Source organism: Scyliorhinus canicula, chromosome 2 (assembly GCF_902713615.1).
Source record: "Scyliorhinus canicula chromosome 2, sScyCan1.1, whole genome shotgun sequence".
Classification (NCBI taxonomy): Eukaryota; Metazoa; Chordata; class Chondrichthyes; order Carcharhiniformes; family Scyliorhinidae; genus Scyliorhinus; species Scyliorhinus canicula.
The window spans coordinates 258,886,637-258,910,822 of NC_052147.1; the positions used below are offsets into that span (position 1 = coordinate 258,886,637).

At 43.4% G+C, this 24,186-nt stretch overlaps 1 protein-coding gene across 3 annotated transcripts in view; it reads left to right on the forward strand.

Moving 5' to 3' along the window:
* epc2 (enhancer of polycomb homolog 2 (Drosophila)) overlaps positions 1-24,186 on the forward strand; it is a 77,084-nt gene that overhangs the window by 21,547 nt on the left and 31,351 nt on the right. For 2 of the 3 annotated variants that reach the window (XM_038789981.1, XM_038789980.1), the window contains exons 2-3: positions 21,355-21,514; positions 22,197-22,342. In XM_038789981.1, the coding sequence (XP_038645909.1) occupies positions 21,355-21,514; positions 22,197-22,342 (306 nt within the window). Of the gene's footprint in view, positions 1-17,518; positions 17,642-21,354; positions 21,515-22,196; positions 22,343-24,186 lie in introns of all 3 variants that reach the window. The other variant, XM_038789982.1, reaches the window with a different exon arrangement.

The following is a 24,186-nucleotide window of genomic DNA, read 5'->3' on the forward strand; positions in this document are numbered from 1 at the left end:
CCCCCCTCCACAAACGCCGGTACTCTTACCCCCCCTCCCCCAACAAACGCTGGTACTCTCCTCCTCTCTCCTCCCACACGCACACACACAAACGCTGGAACTCTCCCCACCCCCCTCCACACACAAACACCGGTACTCCCCCCCCCCCCCCCCCCCCCCCCCCCCACAAAACGCCGGTACAACCCACCCCAAACGCCGGTACTCTCCTCCTCCCCCCCTCCCCCCAAACAAACAGCGGTACTCTCCTCTCTCCCCCCCCCCCCAACACAAACGCCGGTACTCTTCTCCCCCCCCCCCCCCCCATCCCCAAACAAACAGCGGTACTCTCCTCTCTCCCCCCCCAACACAAACGCCGGTACTCTTCTCCCCCCCCCCCCCCCCCCCCAACCCACACAAACGCCGGTACAACCCCCCCACCCCCAAACAAACGCCGGTACTCTCCTCCTCCTCCATCCGGGCCGGAGAATAAATCAGCCTAAAAATAAAATGACATCCCGCCGGCGCCAGCTGTTCTCCGAGGCTGGCGGCGGGATTTGAACAACGCCGTTTTATGGCGGCTGGAAGAATTCTTAACATGGCGGGAGCGGGAATAACGCCGCCGCCGGCCGATTCTCCGACCCTGCGTGGGGTCGGAGAATTTCGCCCATGATCTCTCCTTTCAACAAATCCAGCCTGACTCTGATTAGTGGAAAAATTTTCATGTGTTCAGGAACCCTATCCTTATAGATTTAATAATTAGAGATGTAGTGAACAGAGGAACAGTAGCTATGTCACCTTAAAGTTCTCTAGTCTTTGTATCCAGTATGTACCTTCAGCTTTAGGAGAAAAACAATGTTTGCATGTTGATTGTATGAAAATTGGTTTGGTTTAGTAGTTTACTCAGTAATGAAAACAAATGGAAATTGCTGAAACCTCAAGCACTCTGATTGGCATAATTTTTAAAAAAATCAATACTATGTACATCTTTACGGTGGCATTTTTGATACTGAATTCAGTGCTGCTGTTAATTCTTATTTTGAAGATGAGTTCCAAAGAAAAGTAAAGCAGTTTGGTTAGATGATTCAAAAATAGTTGGAAACTGAATTTATTCAAAAGTATATTGTTTTTTCTTTCCTCTTCCCTGTACAAGCATAATTATTTATTGCATCCAATGTGTATCTGACATACTTTAGACTGACTGTCCAAGAGTTTTTCTAAAGATCGTTTTCATGCAGATTGTTTGCCCTGGAGCAGATTTCCTAAAATTTGCCATTGGTAAATTATCCTTACCCGTACCAACAGTTTGACTTCAATATGTGCCCACTCACACCAGTTTGACTTTGTGGTCAAATTGGGACATTTTACATAAAATGCCACTTTAGTAATTGATATAATTAATACGCAGCATGTTACTGATATAAATCTCCTGCAGCAGAACAGCATATCACTCTGCTTACCATAAACAATGCTGAGCTATAATAATATTCTCTAATGGGATAATTGGAGATGCATCAAAGCAGCTTCGATTACAGCTCTCACTTGTCAACCCTTGCTTGCTGAATTTCCGTGGAGCCAACCAGTTTACTTTGCGGTATTGTGGTTCTTGAGTAAATTCTTGTACTTTTTGATACTGAATTCAGTGCTGCTCTTAAACTCATATTTGGAGATGAGTACCATACAGAAGAAAAAGTTTGGCGAGACGAATCAATATTTGCGAGCTAAACTTATATTGTTTTCGCTTCCCTCTGCTCTGTCCTATGTCCACAGTTGGCCTTGTGGGTCAACTGTAATGTGGTCAAAGAATATAGTAGAGATTGGTACTCTCAAAAAAGTGAAATGGTTCGCTAATTAAAGTGGGTGAATGAATCATTCATTCATGTTGCCACTTAATTTTTGCAAATGAAATTTTACATTGTTATAATTGTTGTGCTTTTGCATAAAAGTACCAAGTAATTTGCAATAGTTTCAACATCTGTCTTCGGATGTGTTGGAATTATAGTGAAGGTGAGTTTATTTGACTTATCTTTTATGCAGTTCTTTTCAGAAAGGCAGGAATGTGTAATATCATGAACAAATTAGATTTCTGTAAAGAACAAAAATAATGATTTCTGGAGAATTTGGAAGTTGTTGTTAGCCAGGAACTGCTGTTGGTAGAACCAAAATGTACGCAGAGTATCTGAAGTGAATTCCATTATGAGTGGAAAGTGCATACTGCTACAGGACAAGGAGGATGGACTGGTACATAAAGTTATCAACTGAATTGTTGATGATCTAATCACCATGTTAGCAGCCTCACTTGTATTTGCTGAATGATTTAAGAAAACATGGAGAAAATGGAAAGTATTGCCCTTGAATGAGCTACAATAGAGAGGCTGTATGACATTGCTGCAGAGCTGGAAAGCATTAACCAGCATTGCTAGAATTAGGGAATTGTCCTCAAAAATGTACTATCAATTCAGTATAAACGTTAGATTGCAATACAAAACAGATACAGCAGTCTGTGAACAACGGTAAAGAAAAAATATACATGAATATTTCAGGCATATAACTTTCAGGACCTGAGGATTGTCAAGAAGGGTGTGCATCCATAATATTACATTTGGATTTTATCTTCTATACATCCTGTAAAAAATATATTTTTTTAGTTTTTTAAATTTAAAGTACCCAATTAATATATTTTCCAATTAAGGGGCAATTTAGCGTGGTCAATCCACCTAACCTGCACATCCTTGGGTTGTGGAGGTGAAACCCACGCATACACGGGGAGAATGTATCTTCTATAAATGCTGTCCAGCCTTTCGACTCTTTCCCTTTTTTGGTCTTTCCAATTGTGCTGTATGCTAATATTCTATTTCATGTATTAATTGCATAATTGACAACGCCAAAGGTAATTATCAACTGCAGTCTGTCAAAGGGAAATAGTATCTGGGTTAGGAGAAAGAAATGGATTCAAAGCTATGGAGCGGGATTTTCTGCCGACGTGATTCTCCGTTTTGCCGGCGCCAGGGGGTTTCCCGATGGTGTAGCGCTGCCCCACAACGGGAAACCCCATTGACCGGCCGGTGTAACAGAGAATCCTGCCGGCGGGCTGAGGCTGAAAAGTGGCGTGGCGGGGAGGAGAATCCAGCCCTTGGTACATTGATGTTATTTAGAGACATTAGAAAATTTGGAGCTGATTATTAAGGAGACCGGCTGCAATGTACTGGCAGCTTTGACAAAGGGTCATCTGGACTCTAAACGTTACCTCTTTTCTCTCCCCACAGATGCTGCCAGACCTGCTGTGATTTTCCAGCATTTTCTCTGGCTGCAATACTGTTCCTCGGAGCATGTTGTTTACTTCCATTTGTGCAGTTTGATAAAGTTATATTATTGACTGCAGCCAGAAAATATTACTATGAAATTGTTTTGTAGTTGGTTAGTACCCATTTATTCTATTGGTTTGTTCTGAAAGAATGTGAAAACATGCAAAAAGTGTAACCTCACAGAGCGGCCTGCTGTCACAGGAAATTTAGTATTCCGTGTTTGTTTTGTGAGTTATTTTTGTTATTAAGTTGGAGTTATGAAGTTATTTTATTTGTTTTGTAAGAGAAATGTTCTAATAAATAAGAGTCTGCAAACAAACTAATCATAAAGAATTGGTTAATCCTAAAGTAAAAAAGTGTTTCTTCATCTAACAGTTTATGAAATTATTGAAATGAAATTACTTGTGATTTCTAATGAGGACCATTTTTAGATTTTGTCACAATTAACTCCCAACTATTTCTTATTTTTCTACTAATGCACTTTTAGAAATGATTATTTCTTCAGTTACTGCTTCTGGCATCAGATTATTCTCTAATGTTTGCAGTTTTAAGCAGTAAGTAATTACGCGAATCAGAAGCTTTGGAAACAGCTATTCTTACATTGAGAAATGGGAAGAAAGGTGGTCATTGTGGCAGCTAGTCCGAGTTGCATTCCCTCCCCCCCCCTCCCCCGTTTTTCCTCTGTCTATCCCCAGTCCTGTAGTACAGTATTGTGAATTCCCCATTTTCTACCTAATTAGCATCAGCTCAACTTTTGATTGTGGGGCTTTTCCTTCATTTCTTGGACAAACTGTAGGCCAATATGGTTACATATCTGTTTTCTAAATCTGATGAGTAAATTGAGAGAAAGATATTTCCAACCAATGCTCTGAGGTCCAGGATTCTCCTTTCTTTATTTCCTTTCTTTCTTTTCTTTCTTTCTTTTATTTCCTTCTTTCTTTCTTTTATTTCCTTCTTTCTTTCTTTCCATCTCTCTTTCTTTAGAACATAGAACATTACAGCACAGTACAGGCCCTTCGGCCCTCGATGTTGCGCTGACCTGTGAAACCACTAAAGCCCATCTACCCTATTCCCTTATCGTCCATATGTCTGTCCAATGACCATTTGAATGCCCTTAGTGTTGGCGGGTCCACTACTGTTGCAGGCAGGAAATTCCCCGCCCTTACTACTCTCTGAGTAAAGAACCTACCTTTGACATCTGTCTTATATCTATCTCCCCTCAATTTAAAGCTATGTCCCCTCTTGCTAGACATCACCATCTGAGGAAAAAGGCTCTCACTGTCCACCCTATCTAATCCTCTGATCATCTTGTATGCCTCAATTAAGTCACCTCTTAACCTCTGTCTCTAACGAAAACAGCCTTAAGTCCCTCAGCCTTTCCTCATAAGATCTTCCCTCCATACCAGGCAACATCCTGGTAAATCTCTTCTGCACCCTTTCCAATGCTTCCACATCCTTCCTATAATGCGGCGACCAGAACTGCACGTAATACTCCAAATGCGGCCGCACCAGAGTTTTGTACAGCTGCAACATGATCTCATGGCTCCGAAACTCAATCCCTCTACCAATAAAAGCTAACACACCGTACGCCTTCTTAACAACCCTCTCAACCTGGGTGGCAACTTTCAGGGATCTATGTACATGGACACCGAAATATCTCTGCTCCTTTCTTTCCCTCTTTCTTTCTTTCTTTCCTTTCTTCAGTTCTTTCTTTCTTTCCTTCTTTCTTTAGTTCTTTTTTTTCTTCTTTCTTTTCTCTCTCTTTCTCTCTTTCTTTTCTTTCCTCTCCTTCCTACTTTCTTTCCTTCTTTCTTTCTCTCCTTGTTTCTTTTCTTCTTTCTTTATTTCTTTCTTTCATTCTTTCTTTAGTTTCTTTCCTTCTCTCTCTCTTTCTTTCTCTCTTTCGCTCACTTTCTCTCTTTCGCTCTCTTTCTCTCTTTTTTTTGCTCTTTCTCTTTTTCTTTCGTTTTCTTTCGCTCTTTCTCTTTTGTCACCTTTCCCATATACCTCACTACCTGATTTGGTGTCAAATATTGTTTGATTTGCACCATGGGATATTGCCCTATGTTAAAGGGTCTACACAAAAGTAAGTTGCTGTTATGAGGGCAGAAAGTTCAGTCAATGGTAGGTTTTAAGCAGGGCTCTAAAATGAGAGGGAGAAAAACACATTTCATGAGGGAATTCCAGAGTATGGGTCCGAGACGGTTGCAAACTTAACAGTACAATAAGAAAATATTTTTGTGAAGTGCAGCGACGCTAACATCGCAGGTTCAATTCCCGTGCCGGCTCGGGTTATTCATGAAAGCCACCTGCCTTGTCAATCTTTCTCCTCTCCTGAGGTGTGGTGTCTTACACTTTCACCATCAGTTAGCTCTCAAAGGGGAGAGCAGCCTATGGTCCTCTGGGACTGTGGCAACATTTACATTTTAATATATTGGTGAATGCACATTCACGTATGGGAATGTACAGTTTTCATCATTACTGTGCAAATAGATTTTTAAAGAAATAATTTGCAATCACGTTAATAGACTTGAATTCATGTCTGTATTAGCAGAAAAAGATAGTTGGCACCCTGAAGAAAATATGCCATTGCTAATTATTATGAAAAAACAAAAGGAAGATTTGTGTTTGTGCTATGCCCATTATCTGAAGGCAAGTACAGATGTGGGAGGTTATGAAATCCGCATCATCCACTCCTAATAATTGACTGAAAAATGGTATTGGATTTATAATGTAGCTTATACAAAGATTAGTTTCATTTTTGTTCCACAGAACAGTGGTAACAATGCTCTGCTAATAATATAAAAGTGTATTGTTTGCATTATTTGTTATTAAGACTGAACCATTGCTTTATACAAACCGTGCAAATTGGTACTGATTAAATACTGGGGACTTGGGGAAGGAGAGGTTGGAAAAGGACCTAGGGTTCGATTCTCCGCTCCCTGATTCCAAAATTGCATTCGGCAACGGGGCGAAGAATGCGTTTTGACGCCCATATCGGGGGCGGTGCCTGTTTTTGAATTCTCCGCCCTCTGAAAAGTGGCATACTCAAGGAGAATGCGCCTCGTGATGCTCCGTACCCGACTGGCCGACTTCCCGACGGTGTGGGTCACACGTGCTTACACCGTTTGTGAACTCGGCGTGGCGGCTGCGGAATGAGTCCAGGGCCCGCCACAGTCAGGGGAGGGCCGATCCATGGACAGGAGGGGGGTACTTCATTCGGTGCCGGGGGCACTGTGGACGGGCGGTCCGGGACACGCGAGCAACCAAAGGGGGGTACTATAGCGGTCCAGGTCCACAGGCTGAGCCTGCCATGGAGCGCCGTGCGCATGCGTGTCACGGAACCGGAAGTGCTGAGGGCTGTATCGGCGGCTAGAGCTGTGAGCTCTATGCTGCCTCCTTGCTAGCCGCCAGCAAAATGGGGAATCGGCCGTTTTATGCCAGTTTTCCTGGCATAAAAGACCACAGTTTTCACGCCGTCTCCAAAACGGAGAATCCAGCAACTGGCTTTGCCGATGATATGCGGTGTAGGATGCAGACTTGGCTTTATGATTTCCTACCGATGGATGGAATCTCCTGTAAGATGTAAGCTCTGAAGACAGAGGTTTCATACTTACATTTTTGGCATAAATCAAAACATTTCTAATTGACAAGAGAATAACCCGAATGATGTTTAGTCAGGCAGCATGGTCGGCATGGGCTTGGAGGGCCGAAGGGCCTGTTCCTGTGCTGTACTTTTCTTTGTTCTTTGATGTTTTTTTTCTGAGACTCTTAACATCACTCTTATCCATTGATATTTCCTCACAAATCACCGATAACGCTTGAATTACTTGCCACTGCTATTTTAACTATTGTGTATTTGAGAACATTTTTCATTCAGATGAGAACAGTAATGAAAGTTGATTGGGTGAATTGCTTACTTTAATAACATGCAGCAGTGAGATTGCTAATCCAGAAATGTTTGAAAACTAGGCTCAGTTTCACAGATCTTAATTTTTTGCTGAGACAAACCTTGTTTGCTTTTAATATCAAACTTGGCATGAGATTAAGCTCTAATAGTAAATGTGTATGATTATAGAGCAAAATGAAAACTTGGGGTGGGCACCTGTCAATTGTTTATAATGAGGGATTAAAAAAAATATCAATTCTGATTGAAGGTGGGGTTGGCAGGTAGCTTCCAGCTGCGTTATGTAGGACATGAAATAATGGTTCCATGAGAGGTCTTGTATGTGTTACCATGTTTGTTTCTGTATAAACATGATAGTCATTCAAGTTTCTTCTGAAATTTGTACCATTCTGATAAGTTTTGGTTCTGTTGAAGATTTGTGGTTTAGTTCAGATTTTGAGTTGTGTGGTATTGAACTGTGCCTACTACTGCCGAGATAAAGTATTTTCTGCCCGGTTGCCAGAAGGTTTCTGGTTCAAACGAATCTTAATGTTTTGAATTTATATTAAATTATTAAAAATATATACCGCCAACTGTGGTTAAAATGTGTGAGGTAGAGAGACATAATTTTGCATTTAATATGAAATTTTGAAGGTATTATGAATCCTGGATAGAAAATGATGGGAAACATGATCAAATGTATCAGCAAGCATAGAACACACAGTGCAGAAGGAGGCCATTCGGCCCATCGAGAATGCATCGATCCACTTAAGCCCTCACTTCCACCCTATTCCTGTAACCCAATAACCCCATCTAACCTTTTTGTTAACTAAAAGCAATTTTTATCATGGCCAATCCACTTAACTTGCACGTCTTTGGACTGTGGAGGAAACCGGAGCACCCGGAGGAAACCCACACAGACACGGGGAGAACGTTCAGACTCTGCACAGACAGTGACCCAGTGGGGAATCGAACCTGGGACCCTGGCATGTGAAGCCACAGTGCTATCCACCTGTGCTCCAGTGCTGCCCCGGCAAAGGGTGACTGTTCTGGATTTGGTGCAGTTGGGCTTTTTTGAAGTGGCTCCAGACTATCTTTGAACATTAAGGCCAAAAATGAATTAATGGAAAAATTGTTGCAGATGGAGGAGTGACTGAAGGGGGGAAAACCAGCATTGAGAGATTTTTTGATTTGATAGGATGTAGCATGTGCATGCCCAAGTTTTGAAACCTTACTCCATACATTACTTATATATGGACAGAGGAAATACCTCAACGTTGCTTGAATCTGGTGTGAAGTATGTGGGCTGCCCTTTCCTCTTTGAAAGAATAATTACTCAGGCACAAACTCCTGTCTTTTACTTGTGTCAACTTCTTCTTCTTCTCCCCCCTCTCTCCCCCCCCCCCCCCCCCCCCCCCCCCCCCAAAATGTAACCACTTTTTTCTCTTGAATACATGATCACCTCTCTTTTGGATTGGATTGGTTTATTGTCATGTGCACTGAGGTACAGTGAAAAGTATTTTTCTGCGAGCAGCTCAAACACATCATTTCGTACATGAAAAGAAAAAAAAAAGAAAATACGTAATAGGGCAACACAAGATACACAATGTAAATACATAGATACCGGCATCAGGTGAAGCAAACAGGACTGTAGTATTAATCAGGTCAGTCCATAAGAGGGTCATTTAGGGAGTCTGGTAACGGCGGGGAAGAAGCTGTTTTTGAAATTTTTTAATTCTCTCAGAGGTGCGGGCATCATTGCAAGGCCAGGGAGGCACGGTAACACAGTGGTTAGCACTTCTGCCTTATAGCAGAGGTCCCAGGTAAAGATCCTGGCTCCAGGTCACGGTCCGTGTGAAGTTTGTACATTCTCCCTGTGTCTGTGTGGGTCTCATCCCCACAACCCAAAGATGTGCAGGGTAGATGGACTGGTCACGCTAAATTGCCGCTTAATTGGAGATTTAAAAAAAAAAAAATTGCAACGCCAATATTAATTGTCTATCCTTAACTGCTCTCGGGGCAGTAAAATTTTATTTTACCTCTATCTTCTTCAGCAATCACTCACTAACGAGTATGATTGTCCACCTGAGAAACTCCAGGTCCCCCCCAATTGCTGATGACCACCTGCTCCTTAAATGGCAGCCACCTAGAGTAAAATCCCTCCTCTGATTTCCCCTTATGGCATATTTTACCTTTTCCAAACGCAGGAATTCCGACAGACCACCCAGCCATGCCGAAGCTTAGGTGGCGCCAATGCCTTCCGTCCGCACAAGACTCCCCTCCGTCCCATTAGAGAGGCGAAGGCCAAGACATCAGCCTTCTTCCTCTCCTGGAGCCCTGGCAAATCCGACATTTCAAAGATCAACACCATTGGACATGGCTTCACTCTAACTCCCAAAATCTCCGACATTGTTTCCAAGAAGGAAGCCCGGAACGTAACCAACTTGGGCAAGACCAAATCACATGCGAGTGGTTCGCCGGCCCCATTGAACAACGGTCACATCTATCCTCTACACCCGGAAAGAACCCACGCATTTGGCCTTGGTCAAGTGTGCCCTATGTATCACTCTAAATCTTAAATTGAATCAAACTCGGCCTTGCACATGAGGAGGTAAAATTGACCCTATGCAGAACCTCGCTCCAGAACCCCCACCCACAAACCAATCCAACACATCCTCCCATTTCCCCTTTGCTTCCTCCAGCAAAGCCTTCTCCATCATCTTTCCATATGTATCTGATATCCTCCCCTATCTTGTCAAGAGACAGCATCCTATCCATACGTGAAGGCGCCAGCACATGAAGAAGTGAAGAAAGTTCCTTGTGCACAAATTCAGCACGTGCAAATACCTAAAAACATTGACTCCTGGGGGTTGGAACTTCTCCAGGCCAGTAAACCTACTCTCCACAAACAAATTTCTAAAAACAGTTGAGAATTTAAAGTGCTGTCTGAATTGATCCATGTTCTGAAAGAGGCTATTACCACTGGGTTCGAAGAGAACCTTGCCGAAGAGAATGGAAGAGGAGCAGTAACAAATACCCTCAAGCTCAAAGCTATACAAGACGCAACCCCCATCAGCTCCATACCGACCCTGGATCCTTAAACAACCCCCCAGAAAGACTGGGAGACACTGAAACACAAACCAGAACCTCGGAAAATGTTCATCTTGACTGTCTGAATTCTTCTCACCAAGGACAATGGGAGGGCATCCCACCACTTCCAAGTCCACCTTCACCCCCTCTAACTAGACTCGCCAGGTACAACTTATGTAATACGGCCCATTTATGGGCCACCAGTATTCCCAGGTACCGAAAACAAGTTCTGGCCAGCCAAAACTATAACCTCTCCAGATCAGCTCCCTTCCCTGGAGGGTTCACCGGAAAAAACTCACTCTTACCCACGTTCAATCTATATCCTGAGAAGGAACCAAACTTCCGAAGCACCTCCATTACCTTCCCCATGATAGAGAGGAGGTCCGTGACTGTTATGGGCCAGGGTTTAGAGAACCCAAAAGTGCATCATGGAGTTCACCTGACCCACAACTTTTACTAGATTGTGGTATGGGGAGCACACGGCCCACTCTACAGGTGTGGTAGAGCAGAAATGGAAAAGTATTTTTTAAAGCAAAACAATGTTTATTCTATGAACTCAAGTTAACCTTTTTAAAACATACCGTGAACATCTTAGCAACCATTAATTCAAATACAACCCCCAAAGAATACAACACTAAGTAATCCTTTAAGCTTTCCTTTTAACATCCATAAGACTTAAAACACCTTTTACCAGAAGCACATCAGGTTAAAGTCACTACCGTCATTAGTTTTAAATCACGAGGATCGATTTGCAGTCTTTAGATTACAGAGAGAGATCCATACACCTTCTGGCTGTGACTGCAGCTATCCAGCTCTGAAAACGAAACTAAATCACACCCTGCAGCAAACAGCCTAAAACGAAAGTGAAAAGCTGACAGACAGCCCAGCTCCACCCACTCTCTGACATCACTGCAGTAATAAACACTCATTTCTTAAAGGTACTCTCACTACAGATACTTATTTACACACCCATTTAAAAACTTAAAGGTACTCTCACATGACAGTGGCACACAGCAATAAATTGTCCGCATACAGAGTCAGCTACGCTCCTTACCTCCCCTCTCTCTATACCCTTCCACCCAGCCGATGACCTAAGTGCGATGGTGAACAGCTCAATCGCCAAAGCAAACAGTCGTGGGGAAAGTGAACATTCCTGCCGTGTACCCCATAATAACCAAAATTGCTCTTAACTCAATGCATTGGTATGGATGGTATGGAAGTACAAAAGCCTAACCACTGAATGAATTTAGGCCCGAAGCCAAACCGACCCAATACTTCAAAACGGCACCCCCACTCCACCTAGTCGAATGCTTTTAGTGGGTCCGTGGAGATGATTACCTCTGGATCGAACCCTGGCGAGGGCGGCAGCACATTACGAAGTTTCCTAATGTTCGCTGAATCATTAAACATGTCCAACAGGTGTGGCCCCAACACAGTCGCGAGCTGTTTATAAAATGCCACAGACAATCTGTCCGGGCACAGTGCCTTCCACACACGCATTGAACTAATAAGTTCGTAATTTCCTCCGGCCCGAATGACGCCTCCAGCTCCTGCCCTTTTTCCCTTTCCAATACAAGGGAGACCAACCTATTCAGAAACTGTGCCATAGTTGAATCTTCCTCCGTAGGTTTGGATTTGTATAGTCCCCGGTAAAAGGTCTCAAAAACCCGATTGACCTTCTCTGAAGTAGAAACCAACCCTCCCGCTGAGTCGTTAACCTGAACTATCTTCTGAGAGGCTGCCTCAGTTGGTGAGCCACCTCCCCATACTTGTACAATGTCCTCGCAACACAAAGCTGGCTCACTGCCTTCCCTGTTGACACCAACTCAAACTCCATCCAAAGCTTCTTCCTCCCACCCTTGGGGTAGCAGAGTATTGATGGCCCACCTCAAGGATGGAATCCACCAACCTCTGCTTCTGCACGCTACCAGAAAAAATGATCCCCTCCCTGAAATTAGTGCTTCTTGTTAAAATCCACAATTTTCGAGAGGAGAAACTATCCTCTCTTAAAACCTTTCCGAGTAACGCGCTATCCATCCTCCACAAGGGTCACTGAGCAGAGCCCGTCTCCAACCACACATCTGCATTGTGCGTGGTGTGGTTTGATATTATAATTGCGCGCATGTGAGTCAACAATAATAATCTTTATTAGCACCACAAGTAAGCTTACATTAGCAATGAAGTTGCTGTGAAAATCTCGGGGTTAGTCATCAGAGACTGCTTGTCTCTGTTTCGGAAACTCCTGTGTAAGGTACCAAGCTTTGTTTGGCTGGGTTTCCTTTGCTTGGGATGGGACGGTTTGTTGGAGTTGGGTGGGTTGTTTTATTGGTGCCAGGTAGGTGGGGCAGATTGCCAACGGTGAGGGTTGATTTACGACGGTGAGGGTTTCTTTGTTCATGTACTGGTATGAGGGGGGGTGTGACAGTGGCCATTTTGGGTGGGCCTGGAGCTGGTATGAGTTGAGGCCCTGGCAGACTTCCTTGCTGGTGGGGTATTGTTGTTGGGATTTTCACCAGCCTCTTAGTTGTCTGCTGACAGGACAACAGTGGCATAGGGGCCTCTACCACTTTCTCCCCTCCTGCAACGCGAGAGTCTTCCAAGTTCAATGAGGACCCCTTATTTGATTTGTTCTGTGTATAATAACCTCCAGACATCACACGCTGAAGGAGGAACCAAAACGTCCAAATTATACCACTTTTCTCTCCAAAAGGGCCAAAAACCGAAACCCCAAGTGGGAGGTACCTTCTGTACAGTTGTTCATCTCATAGGTGCCACCGGAAGTTGTTTCCGCATTGGTATCAGCATTGAATGAGAGGTGACTCTCCACGTAGGATTCCAGTTTTGACCTCTTAAGGTTCTGTCTTATTTCTGTTGGTGAGGACTGGTTATTGCTACCCTAGACCAGATCCAAACAGTGACAAGGATACTGTACCGAAACCCCAATATTTCAGTTCATTCGAAAGACTGCGTGGAAAAAATGATTTGCTCCAGGAGTGATTGCATGACAAAATAGAGATTTGGTATTTTTAACACACAACTTTATTAGACATACAATATTAAATCTTTTAACTTCACACCCAAAAAGAACAGCTTACCATCACCCCTTGAACACCACTACTCAATTCCCCATTAAACAACAAGAAATGAAACCTACAGCCCTCAATCCATCTTCAAAGTCAACATTGCATAGAGTACAAAGAACAAAGAAAAGTACAGCACAGGAACAGGCCCTTCGGGCCTCCAAGCCTGTGCCGACCATGCTGCCTGTCAAAACTAAAATTTTCTACACTTCCTGTTTCCGTAGCCCTCTATTCCCATCCTATTCATGTATTTGTCAAGATGCCCTTTAAATGTCACTATCGTCCCCGCTTTCACCACCTCCTCCGGCAGCGAGTTCCAGGCATCCGCTACCCTCTGTGTAAAAAAAACGTGCCTCGTACATCTCCTCTAAACCTTGTCCCTCGCACCTTAAACCTATGCCCCCTAGTAATTGACCTCTCTACCCTGGGAAAAAGTCTCTGACTATCCACTCTGCCTATGCCCCTCAAGGGGAAATGTGGGGTCATTCATTTTAGTAGGAATAACAGCAAGATGGGCTATTATTTAAATGGTAAAAAAATTGCAGCATGCTGCTATGGGTGTCCTTGTGTATGGTGCTCTTTCCAAGGGCTGGTACAGATTCTATGATCTATGAATCGCAAAAAGTTGATTTGCACGTGCAGCATGTAATTACGAAGGCAAATGGAATTTTGTCCTTCATTGCTAGAGTGATGGAGTTTAAAAACAGGGAGGTTATGTTGCAGCTGTATAGGGTACTGGCAACGCCATGCCTAGAGTACTGTGTACAGTTTTTGTCGCCTTACTTGAGAAAGGATGTACTGGCACTGGAGGGAGTGCAGAGGAGATTTACTAGGTTGATTCTGTAGTTGAGAAGATTTGCTTATGAGGGGAGACTGAGTAGACTGGTACTATACTCATTGGAATTTAGAAACATATGGGGGGATCTTCTAGAAACCTATACAATTATGAAAGGAATAGATAGGATTGAAGCAGGGAGGTTGTTTTCACTGGCGGGTGAAAACAGAATGAGGGGGCATAACCTAAAAATAAGGGGGAACAGATATAGGACTGAATTGAGGAGGAACTTCTTCACCCAAAGGTTTGTAAATCTATGGAATTCCCAGTCCAGTGAAGCAGTTGAGGCCACCTCGTTGAATGTTTTTAAGGCAAAGATAGACATTCTTTTAGGGGCAGCAGGGTGATGGAGTGGTTAGTACTGCTGCCTCATGGCGCTGAGGTTCCAGGTTTGATCCTGGCTCTGGGCCACTGTCCGTGTGGAATTTGCACATTCTCCCCATGTTTGCATGGTTTTCGGTCGCACAACCCAAAGATGTGCAGGGTAGATGGATTGGCCAAGCTAAATTGCCCCTTAATTGGAAAAAAACTTAATTGGATACTGTTAATTTATTTTTGAAAAAAGATACAGATTTTTGAACATTAAAGGAATTCAGGGTTATAGTGAGCGGGCAGATAAGTGGAGCTGAGTCTGCAAAAAGATCAGCCATGATCTTGTTGAATGGCAGAGGCTCAAGGGGCCAGATGGCCTACTCCTGCTCCTAGTTCTTTTGTTCTCATGTTCTCTAGTCCTGGCTCTGACGTCTTCCTCGGGTTTTCACTGCAGATAACATCCTTGCAGTGTTGGCTGAGGTGGCCGGCAACACCAGCAGCATCTCCTGTGAATGAAGGATTTGAGACTTCGGCCGTGCATTCACAGGGATATCGCTGACACACCCTCTTGGTTTTCCGGCTCTGCCTTTACATCTCCAGCAGCTGAGGGACAAATGTGACCCAGAATCCTGTCTGCTAAGTTTACCCATGGAGGTGCTTATCTCAGCGATGGTGAATGGTGCGGGTGTTAACCTGGAGCCTGGTCTCTTTCTCTCTCGCTCTCTCTCTCTCTCTCTCTCTCTCTCTCTCTCTCTCTCTCTCTCTCTCCTCTCTCTCCTCTCTCTCTCTCTCTCTCTCTCTCTCTCCTCTCTCTCTCTCTCTCTCTCCTCTCCCCCCCCCACCCCCCCCCCCCCCCCCCCCCCCCCCCCCCCCCCCCCCTCTCGCTCTCGCTCTCTCTCTCTCTCTCTCTCTCACTTTAAATTTTAAAAAAGGGATTGTAATCACTGGAGTTCTGAAGAATGAAGGGAATCTTAAAGAAGCCTATAACGTTCTAATAGGATTAGACACGGTAGATGGAAGAAGGATATTCCCAATGTTGGGAGGTGTCCAGAACCAAGGGTCACAGTCTGAGAATACACAATAGATCATTTGGGACTGGTGAGGAGAAATTTCTTCACCCAGAGAGTGGTCAGCCCGTGGAACTCGCTACCACAGAAAGCAGTACAAGATACATACAGTATATACAGTACAAGATAGCACTTGGGTGAAGGGGATTAAAGGATATGGGGGGAAAGCGGGATCAGGCTATTGAGTTGGATGATCAGCCCAGATAATCAATGGCAGAGCAGGCTCCAAGGCCGAATGGCCTACTCCTATTTTCTCTGTTTCTATGGGACACAAAAGGGGATAGGGTGAGCCAGATGCCTGGCGGGTCAAAGATCGATGGCGGTAGATGTTTGGGCACTATGCTTATTAAGCAGGGAGGTGTTTTGATCATGGGAGGTCATTCATTTTTCTTGCAAGATCATGCAAAACATTCCATTTTAGTATGTGTAGGAAGAAGAAAGTAAAATACTTTATTTCAAACATCTGGTTGATAGAATAGTATTGCCATAAGTGGATTATATGAGGAAATTTGATACATTTATATTCACAAATGTATTTGGAAAGAGCAGGTGAAACAGTGCTATTGATGTGAAGTTAACACAGGCATAATTAATCATAATGGCCACTTGCTGTGTGCATTCCAAAGAACAGTTCACTTTTTGTTGCGTTTCTTGGAAAAATAAAATTTGTTGTCAGGGATGACCTGGATTGTCACACACATTTTGAGTATTGTAGTTTTGCAGGAACAGGGTTTAAAAACTAAGGGCGGAATTCTCCGCTCCCGGGAAAAATCGGGAGGGCCGTCGTGAACTCGGCCGAGGGGCTAGGAGCGGCACTCCGTAACTCTCGGCCGCTGGGCGGCGCGCCGAGAGTGACACGACGGCGTCGCCTATGTGACGTCAGCCGCACATGCGCAGGTTGGCCGGCTCCAACCCACGCATGCGTGGCTGACATCACGACGGCTGACAGCTCGAACCCGCGCATGCGCGGTGGCCGTCTTTCCCCTCAGCCGCCCCGCAAAACGTGGCGGCTTGATCTTGCGGGGCGGCGGAGGGGAAATAGTGCGTCCGATTGAGACGCCGGCCCGACGATCGGTGGGCACCGATCGCGGGCCTGTCCCCATCCGAGCACAGTCGTGGTGCCCATTCCCCACCAGGCCCCCTACAAGCCCCAAAACGGGCATCTCACGGCGATTTCACAATGGCAGCGACCAGGTGTGGTTGCCGCAGTCGTAGAACGGTCGCGAACGGCAGGCCGTTCGGCCCATCCGGGTTGGAGAATCGCCGGTCACCATGAAAAACGGCGAGCGGGGGGTGGGAGAATCGCCTAGGGGTCGTGAAATGAGTCGGGGGCCCTCCCGCGATTCTCCCACCCGACGTGGGGAGCGGAGAATCGCGCCCTAAAAATTCCACAATGCGGCTCTCATTTACAAATCTATGAAAACCTCCTCCAAGTAAGTTTTTTTTAATTGCACTCTTCTGACTGAGCAGCAAAACAGATGAAGTGCTCTATTTTTATATAACCCCTCACTTTTCCTCCCTTTCTTTAAAAGGTCCTGGTACACTCTGGGTTATCCTTCTGCAAGAGGATGAAAATTATAGTTTCTGTAACATGTGTCCCTTTCTCCTCGTGCTCCTCCATTCTTGCTTTTCTCGCACATTTTTCATTCCTCGTCTTTCCTCTCTCCCCTTTTCTTAGCACTTCCGAGTCCGGTGAAATTTCCAGCTAATGTCCCACATTCCAGCCAAACCTTTGCAGACAGCAATAAATAACTAAATAGCATTGAGAAATTGCATTGACCTGAGTGAGACAGAAAACGTTTGCTGAGATCTTAAATTTAATTTGTTGGCGATGGAGACATGTGATACTTCTTAAGGCCGCAATCCTTTGCTGTGGATGTGCATTAGATGCAAAACTTTTTTTACAACCACACATTGGCGCTACCACCTTTTAATGATTCACTTTGCCTGTTTACTCCCATTTACAGGGCTGCTCATTTTATATTAGAAAAGACAATTATGTGGGACCTTTTGCTGCTCTGGTGCTTTGAGCTGCTTTCAAGTCAATTCCTTCACAGCACACAAGCTAGGAAACACCTTTCAAATTGCAGGTACAGTTGAAACCCATTAATTTAGATTCCCTCTTAAAATTGTCCTGTTTATCACATTACTGCCATTAAGGAAACATACTGAATTAATTAGATGCAGTGCAGTTTACAGAAGTCGGAGATGGAAGATATGACATTCTACTGTCGGCGATTGTAGTTGAACTGGTAGTTTACTATAAAATCCCAACCTCCACGCAATCATAAACAATTTCATACATTCTAAATTGAATCAATTGTAAATTTTAGATGCTGTGGTTTCACAGCAAATCTGACAGTATATTGCTGACGTTGGTGTGTCAGCAGTTCCTTTATGTAGACTCACCTGATGAAGGAGCTATGCTCCAAAAGCTAGTGATTCCAAACAAACCTGTTGAACGTTAACCTGGTGTTGTAAGACATCTTATTGTGCCTTTCGGTATAGTTAGGAGTATTTAGTTAAAGCTTCAAATGGGCTAAAATACGAAAGAATTTGAATTTTGACCAGAACTTATAATGATCTTTTAAAAATATTAATTTGCGGGATTTGCTAGCCAGCGTTTATTGCCCATCCCTAGTTAGAACATAGAACAGTACAGCACAGTACAGGCCCTTCAGCCCACGATGTTGTGCCGACCATTTATCCTAATCTAAGATCAACCTAACCCCCCTTCAATTTACTGCTGTCCATGTGCCTGTCTAAGAGTCGCTTAACTGACCCTAATGACTCTGACTCCACCACCTCTGCTGGCAGTGCATTCCACACACCCACCACTCACTGCATAAAGAACCTACCTCTGACACCTCCTCTATACCTTCCTTCAATCACCTTAAAATTTTGTCCCCTCATGACAGCCATTTCCTGGGAACAAGTCTCTGGCTGTCCGCTCTATCCATGCCTCTCATCACCTTGTACACCTCTATCAAGTCACCTCACTGCCTTCTTCGCTCCAGTGAGAAAAGCCTGGAAAACCTCCCTCAACCTTTCTTCATAAGACATGCCCTCCAGTCCAGGCAGCATCCTGGTAAATCTCCTCTGTCCCTCTCCAAAGCATCCACATCCTTCCTATAATGAGGCGGCCAGAATTGGACGCAATATTCCAAGTGTGTTCTAACTAGAGTTTTTATAAAGCTGCAGCAAAACCTAACGGCTGTTAAACTCAATCCCTCTGTTAATGAAAGCCAACACCCCATACGCCTTCTTAACAACCCTATCAACCTGGGTGGCAACTTTGAGGGATCTATGTACCTGGACCCCAAGATCCCTCTGTTCCTCCACACTGCCAAGAGTTGCCCTCAAGAAGATGGTGGTGAGCTGCCTTCTTGAATTACTGCAGTCCCTAAGGTGTAGGTACACCTATAGCGCTGTTAGGCAGGGGATTCCAGGATCTTGATCCAGTAACAGTGAAGGATATTTCCAAGTCAGGATGGTGAGTTACTTGGAGAGGAACCTTCAGGTGATGGTGCTCCCAGGCATCTGCTGCTCTTCTCTTTCTAGATGATAGTGGTCGTGGGTTTGGAAGGTGCTGCCTAAAGAACCTTGGTGAGTTCCTGCAGTGCACCTTGTAGATAGTACGCATAGCTGCCACTGTTTGTCAGAGATGGAGGGATTGAATGTTTGTGGAAGGTGAAGTGGGCTGCTTTGTTCTGGATGGTGTCGAGCTACTTGAGTGTTGTTGGAGCTGCACTTATCCAGGCAAGTGGAAAGTTATTCTATTACACTCCTGACTTGTAGATGGTGGACAGGCTTTGGGGAGTCAGGTGGCGAGTTACCCACTTCAGGATTCCTAACCTCTGGTAGCCACAGTCTTTGTATGGCCAGTCCTGTTCACCATCTGGTCACTGGTTAGCTCTAGGATATTAGATTTCCCAAACTGCTTCACAGTCTATTAAATACTTTGGAAGTAATGACAGTGTTGTAATGTAGGAAAATGAGGTAGTAATTTTGCACACCGAAATGTCCCATTAACAAAAAGGAACAATTTTATATTTTTGTGATATTAATAACAGTGGCACGGTAGGACAGTGCTGAGCACTGTTGCTTCACAGCACTAGGGACTCTTGTTCGATTCCCGGCTTGGGTCTCTGTGTGGAGTCTGAATGTTCTCCTCGTGCCTGCGTGGGTTTCCTCCGGAAACTCCAGTTTACTCCCACAAGTCCTGAAAGACGTGCTGTTAGGTGAATTGGACATTCTGAATTCTCCCTCAGTGTACCCGAACAGGTGTCGTAGTGTGGCAACTGGAGGATTTTCACAGTAACTTCATTGCAATGTTAATGTAAACCAACTTGTGACATTAATAAAGATTATTATTATTGGGAAATAAATTTTGCAGTGGGAAAATTTCCCTGCCCTGGGTGAATGTTGCAAGATCTTTTATCCACCAAAGGGTTTTTGCTTTCTGGTTTTCACTGTCAATGCCTTTTTAAAATCTCCAATTGACTGCAGCCCATTTTAATTGCAGGAAGTTCCAAACGGAAGATCCACTCTCTTACTACACCCTTCCCCAGTCTGACCAGACCCACTCCCCATGTTCTCCCCTGATTCAGCTTGACTCAGTTCTCCTTTGCATCTTATAACCTACCAGGAAGCGCTGTACAATCTGGCCTGTTCAGACTCATTCTTAACCTGCCCCAGAATAATGTCACTTGTCCCAACCACCCTCTTGCCAGCTGATGTTAGTCCATTGCAATCTTCTGTGCCATTTGCTCCCTAAAAACCATCATCATTAATCCAAATAAATCGGATACATATGAATACTGAAATAGATTTTAAAAATCAGCTGATGGAAATTTGTCTCGTGTTATAAAAATCTGGCTGACTGCCGAGTTGGTTGAAAATTTATATATTGTATAGATTAAAGTCTCATCTGTTCTTCAGAACTCCAATTCTACCACATTTTAACAATGGAACATGTGCTGAAACATGATATTACCATTAAAAAAACTAATACTAGCAAGGTAATCTGGCTGGCTTGACCAAGACCGACAGTATTCATGTCTTTCTACTGAGCAATCTAAAAATACAATTTGAGTTCCTGTATCTCAAATTTCAGAAAGCTTTTATTGTATTGCAAGTATCTGTTGGAAAATTTGCTATCCAGTTTTAAATTTTCTCCCTCCTTTTGAAGATGACTTATGATGCAATATGTTTAATACAGATTTTGCAATTCCTTCAGTAACTTTTGCCAGTGGCCATTTGTATGCTGAAATTAAATATATTTTTTAATAAGTTTAGAGTATCCAATTCTTTTTTTAAATTCCAATTAAGGGTCAGTTTAGTGTGGCCAATCCACATATGCTGCACATCTTTTGTGTTGTGAGGGCGAAACCCACGCAAACACGGGGAGAAGGTGCAAACTCCACACGGTCAGTGACCCAGAGCCGGGATTGAACCTGGGACCTCGATGTCGTGATGCTGTAGTGCTAACCACTGCACCACCGTGCTGCCCTGAAATTAAATACTGATTAGCTGTTTGACTGTGGAGCACCACAGTAAAGCTAAATTCTAGCAAAATTGAATGTTCGCATATACAATTTCTAGAAGGAAGTGAGCTTTTTTTCCCTGCTCTGATTTCGTAGCAAGAAATTACATGCCGTTGTTGTGTTTGAGTTGAAATTGGGAAAACAGCAGAGATCACATTTGTTGCTTCCTGAATTTACATAGTTTTGTATCACTCGGCCATTGGGAAAGCTTTGAACTTAAAATGTTGCAATAATGCAGTTTCCCTCTGTTCTTTTAGGAGCATCATTTACAGAGAGCTATTTCAGCCCAGCAGGTCTTCAGAGAAAAAAGGGAGAATATGGTTATTCCAGTGCCTGAGGCAGAAAGTAATGTCTCTTATTATGATCGTCTGTACAGGGGAGAATTCAAGGTTCCAAAACAGCTCATTCACATTCAGCGTAAGTCTAATTATTCTCTGGACTGATTTGTGGATTCCTCACCGTCATTGTTGATTTTTTAAGATCATTCTAACTTGGAGGGTGCATTTCTCTTTCTTCTCTCTCTCTCTCTCTCTCTCTCTCTTTCTCTAAGTGATCACTAATAGAGTAGCTAGTCTGTGTGCTCTGAAGTTGCATCCTTTCAAATTCTATTAAAACTTCTAAACTCATTACTGTGTTTATCTCTTCACGAATGTAAATGTAGGACAGCAAAGCTTAGAATGAGGAACATAGCGCTTTTGGGAGGTTTTATGTTCTTTCAGTCCTTCATTATAATGAAGGAAATCTGTGAAAATCTCAAACGGACCCCCTGCAATAGCTTATTTTCAAGCTTTCTTTCCGCACGGACAGCACAGTGTTGTTTCCAGTTGGAAAACTTGATAACTTTCTGTGATTTATTTCGACATAGATGAGTAATCTGAGTAAATGGCACACTTAATATTAATATTAGTTTTATTTTTAAATATTTATCTGATGAGCAAACTGAAGGGAATTGATATTAATTTGCAATGCTCATGAAATTAGCATGTTAATTGTCATTAGATTCATCGCAATAATATCTTTATTGCTAATAAAATTGATTTATTTTAAATTTTGCTTGAAATTCTGTGACATTTTTCTTTTACATTCTGCTTTTTTACAGCTTTTAATCTGGATAGTGAACAGCCAGATTATGACATGGACTCTGAAGATGAAATTTTGTTCAATCGTCTGAATAGGAAAACGGAGATTAAACCACTGCAATTTGAAGAAATGTTTGACCGACTGGAAAAGGCTAGTGGAAATCAGGTACTATACTCCTTGTTGATATATTAGATGTCAATAACAACAAATTCCAGTTTTTGTACTTTTTAAAAAACTATATATATTAATATATAAATTGTGTTTTAAAGATGTGCAGGGTAGGTAAATTGGCCACGTTAGATTGCCCCTTAATAGGGAAAAAAATTGGATACTCTAAATGAAAAAAAAACAATTATATATAGGTTTAGCACAGTAGGCTAAACAGCAGGCTTATAATGCAGAACAAGGCCAACAGCATGGGTTCAACTCCTGTACCGGCCTCCCCAACAGGCACCGGAATGTGGCGACCAGGGACTTTTCACAGTAACTTCATTGAAGCCTACTTGTGACAATAAGCGATTATTATTGGGCAGCACAGTAGCACAGTGATCAGCACAATTGCTTCACCGCTCCAGGGTCCCAGGTTCGATTCCTGGCTTAGGTCACTGTCTGTGCGGAGTCTGCACGTTCTCCCCGTGTGTGCCTGAGTTTCCTCCGGGTGCTCCGGGTTCCTCCCATAGTCCAAAGATTTGCAGGTTAGGTGTATTGGCCATGCTAAATTGCCCTTAGTGTTGTGTGGGGTTACTGAGTTATGGGGATAGGGTGGAGGTGTGGGCTTGGGTAGGGTGCTCTTTCCAAGAGCCGGTGCAGACTCGATGGGTCAAATGGCCTCCTTCTGCACTGTAGGTTCTATGAAATCTATGGCAACAGAGATATGCAAGAGTAACTTGGCGGATTTGCCTTAGTTTCATATCTTGGCTCCAGTTCAATTCAGCTATCATCTAGATGCTCTAAAGACTCACTTGCTGAGGTACTCTACTGAAAAATTCATTTAGAGTACTTGCACATTGAATGCAGAAATGTACAGGTGTATTTTAGCAAATAAACAAAATGTTCAGTGAACTAAATCAACTGGCCTCGGGGTTGCACGCTGTGAAATTCCTTTTTCCAATTGCCCACTATAACAATTTCTCACTTGGTATATGTAATCTAATCAAAATCAGAACTGTAAAACCAAACAAATAAAGGTTCTGAATTTGAAATATTAATTCTGATATTTGGGCGACTGAATGGTTTAGAATGCTGTTTTGTCATTTCTAGTAGCTGAGCTCAAATCCAAACTTCTAGGATGAAAATCTCCCATAAGTGAAGATTGGAACGGTCAACTGACATTTTTGTGCAGGCCATGAGGCTAGCTGGTGCCAAACATGCACGTTCTCCCCGTGTCCGCGTGGGTTTCCTCTGGACACTCCGGTTTCCTCCCATAAGTCCCAAAAGACGTGCTGTTAGGTGAATTGGACATTCTGAATTCTCCCTTAGTGTATCCGAACAGGAGCCGCAGTGTGGCGACTAGGGGATTTTCACAGTAACTTCATTACAGTCTTAATGCAAGCCTACTTGTGACACTATAAAGCTTATTATTAAATGTCAAATTCCGAAGTAGTGCAGTGGGGATCAGCACTTTGGAGATTTGAGTTGGAATACATTATTGGGTCAAAGTAGAAGTGTCCTGGAAATTGTCCTGGAAACATTGAGTGCCAAATGATAAAATGTTGTATTCCCAGAAACATCTCCCTCAAAAAGTTCATTAAAAGGGAGAAAAAATTAGGAAGGGAATAAACTAGCCAGGAATATGTAAACAGATTGTATATGCTTCTGCAAGTAAATTAAAAGGAGTTGAAGTAAAGGTTGGTCCCCTAGAGGCAGAGACAAGAGAAATCCTCATGGGGATTGAGGAAATGGCAGAGACATTGAACAAATATTTTGTGTCTGTCTTCACATTAGAAGACACAAATTACATACCAGAATTAAAGGGTAAACAAGGGGCTATTAAGAGTGAAGAACCTAAA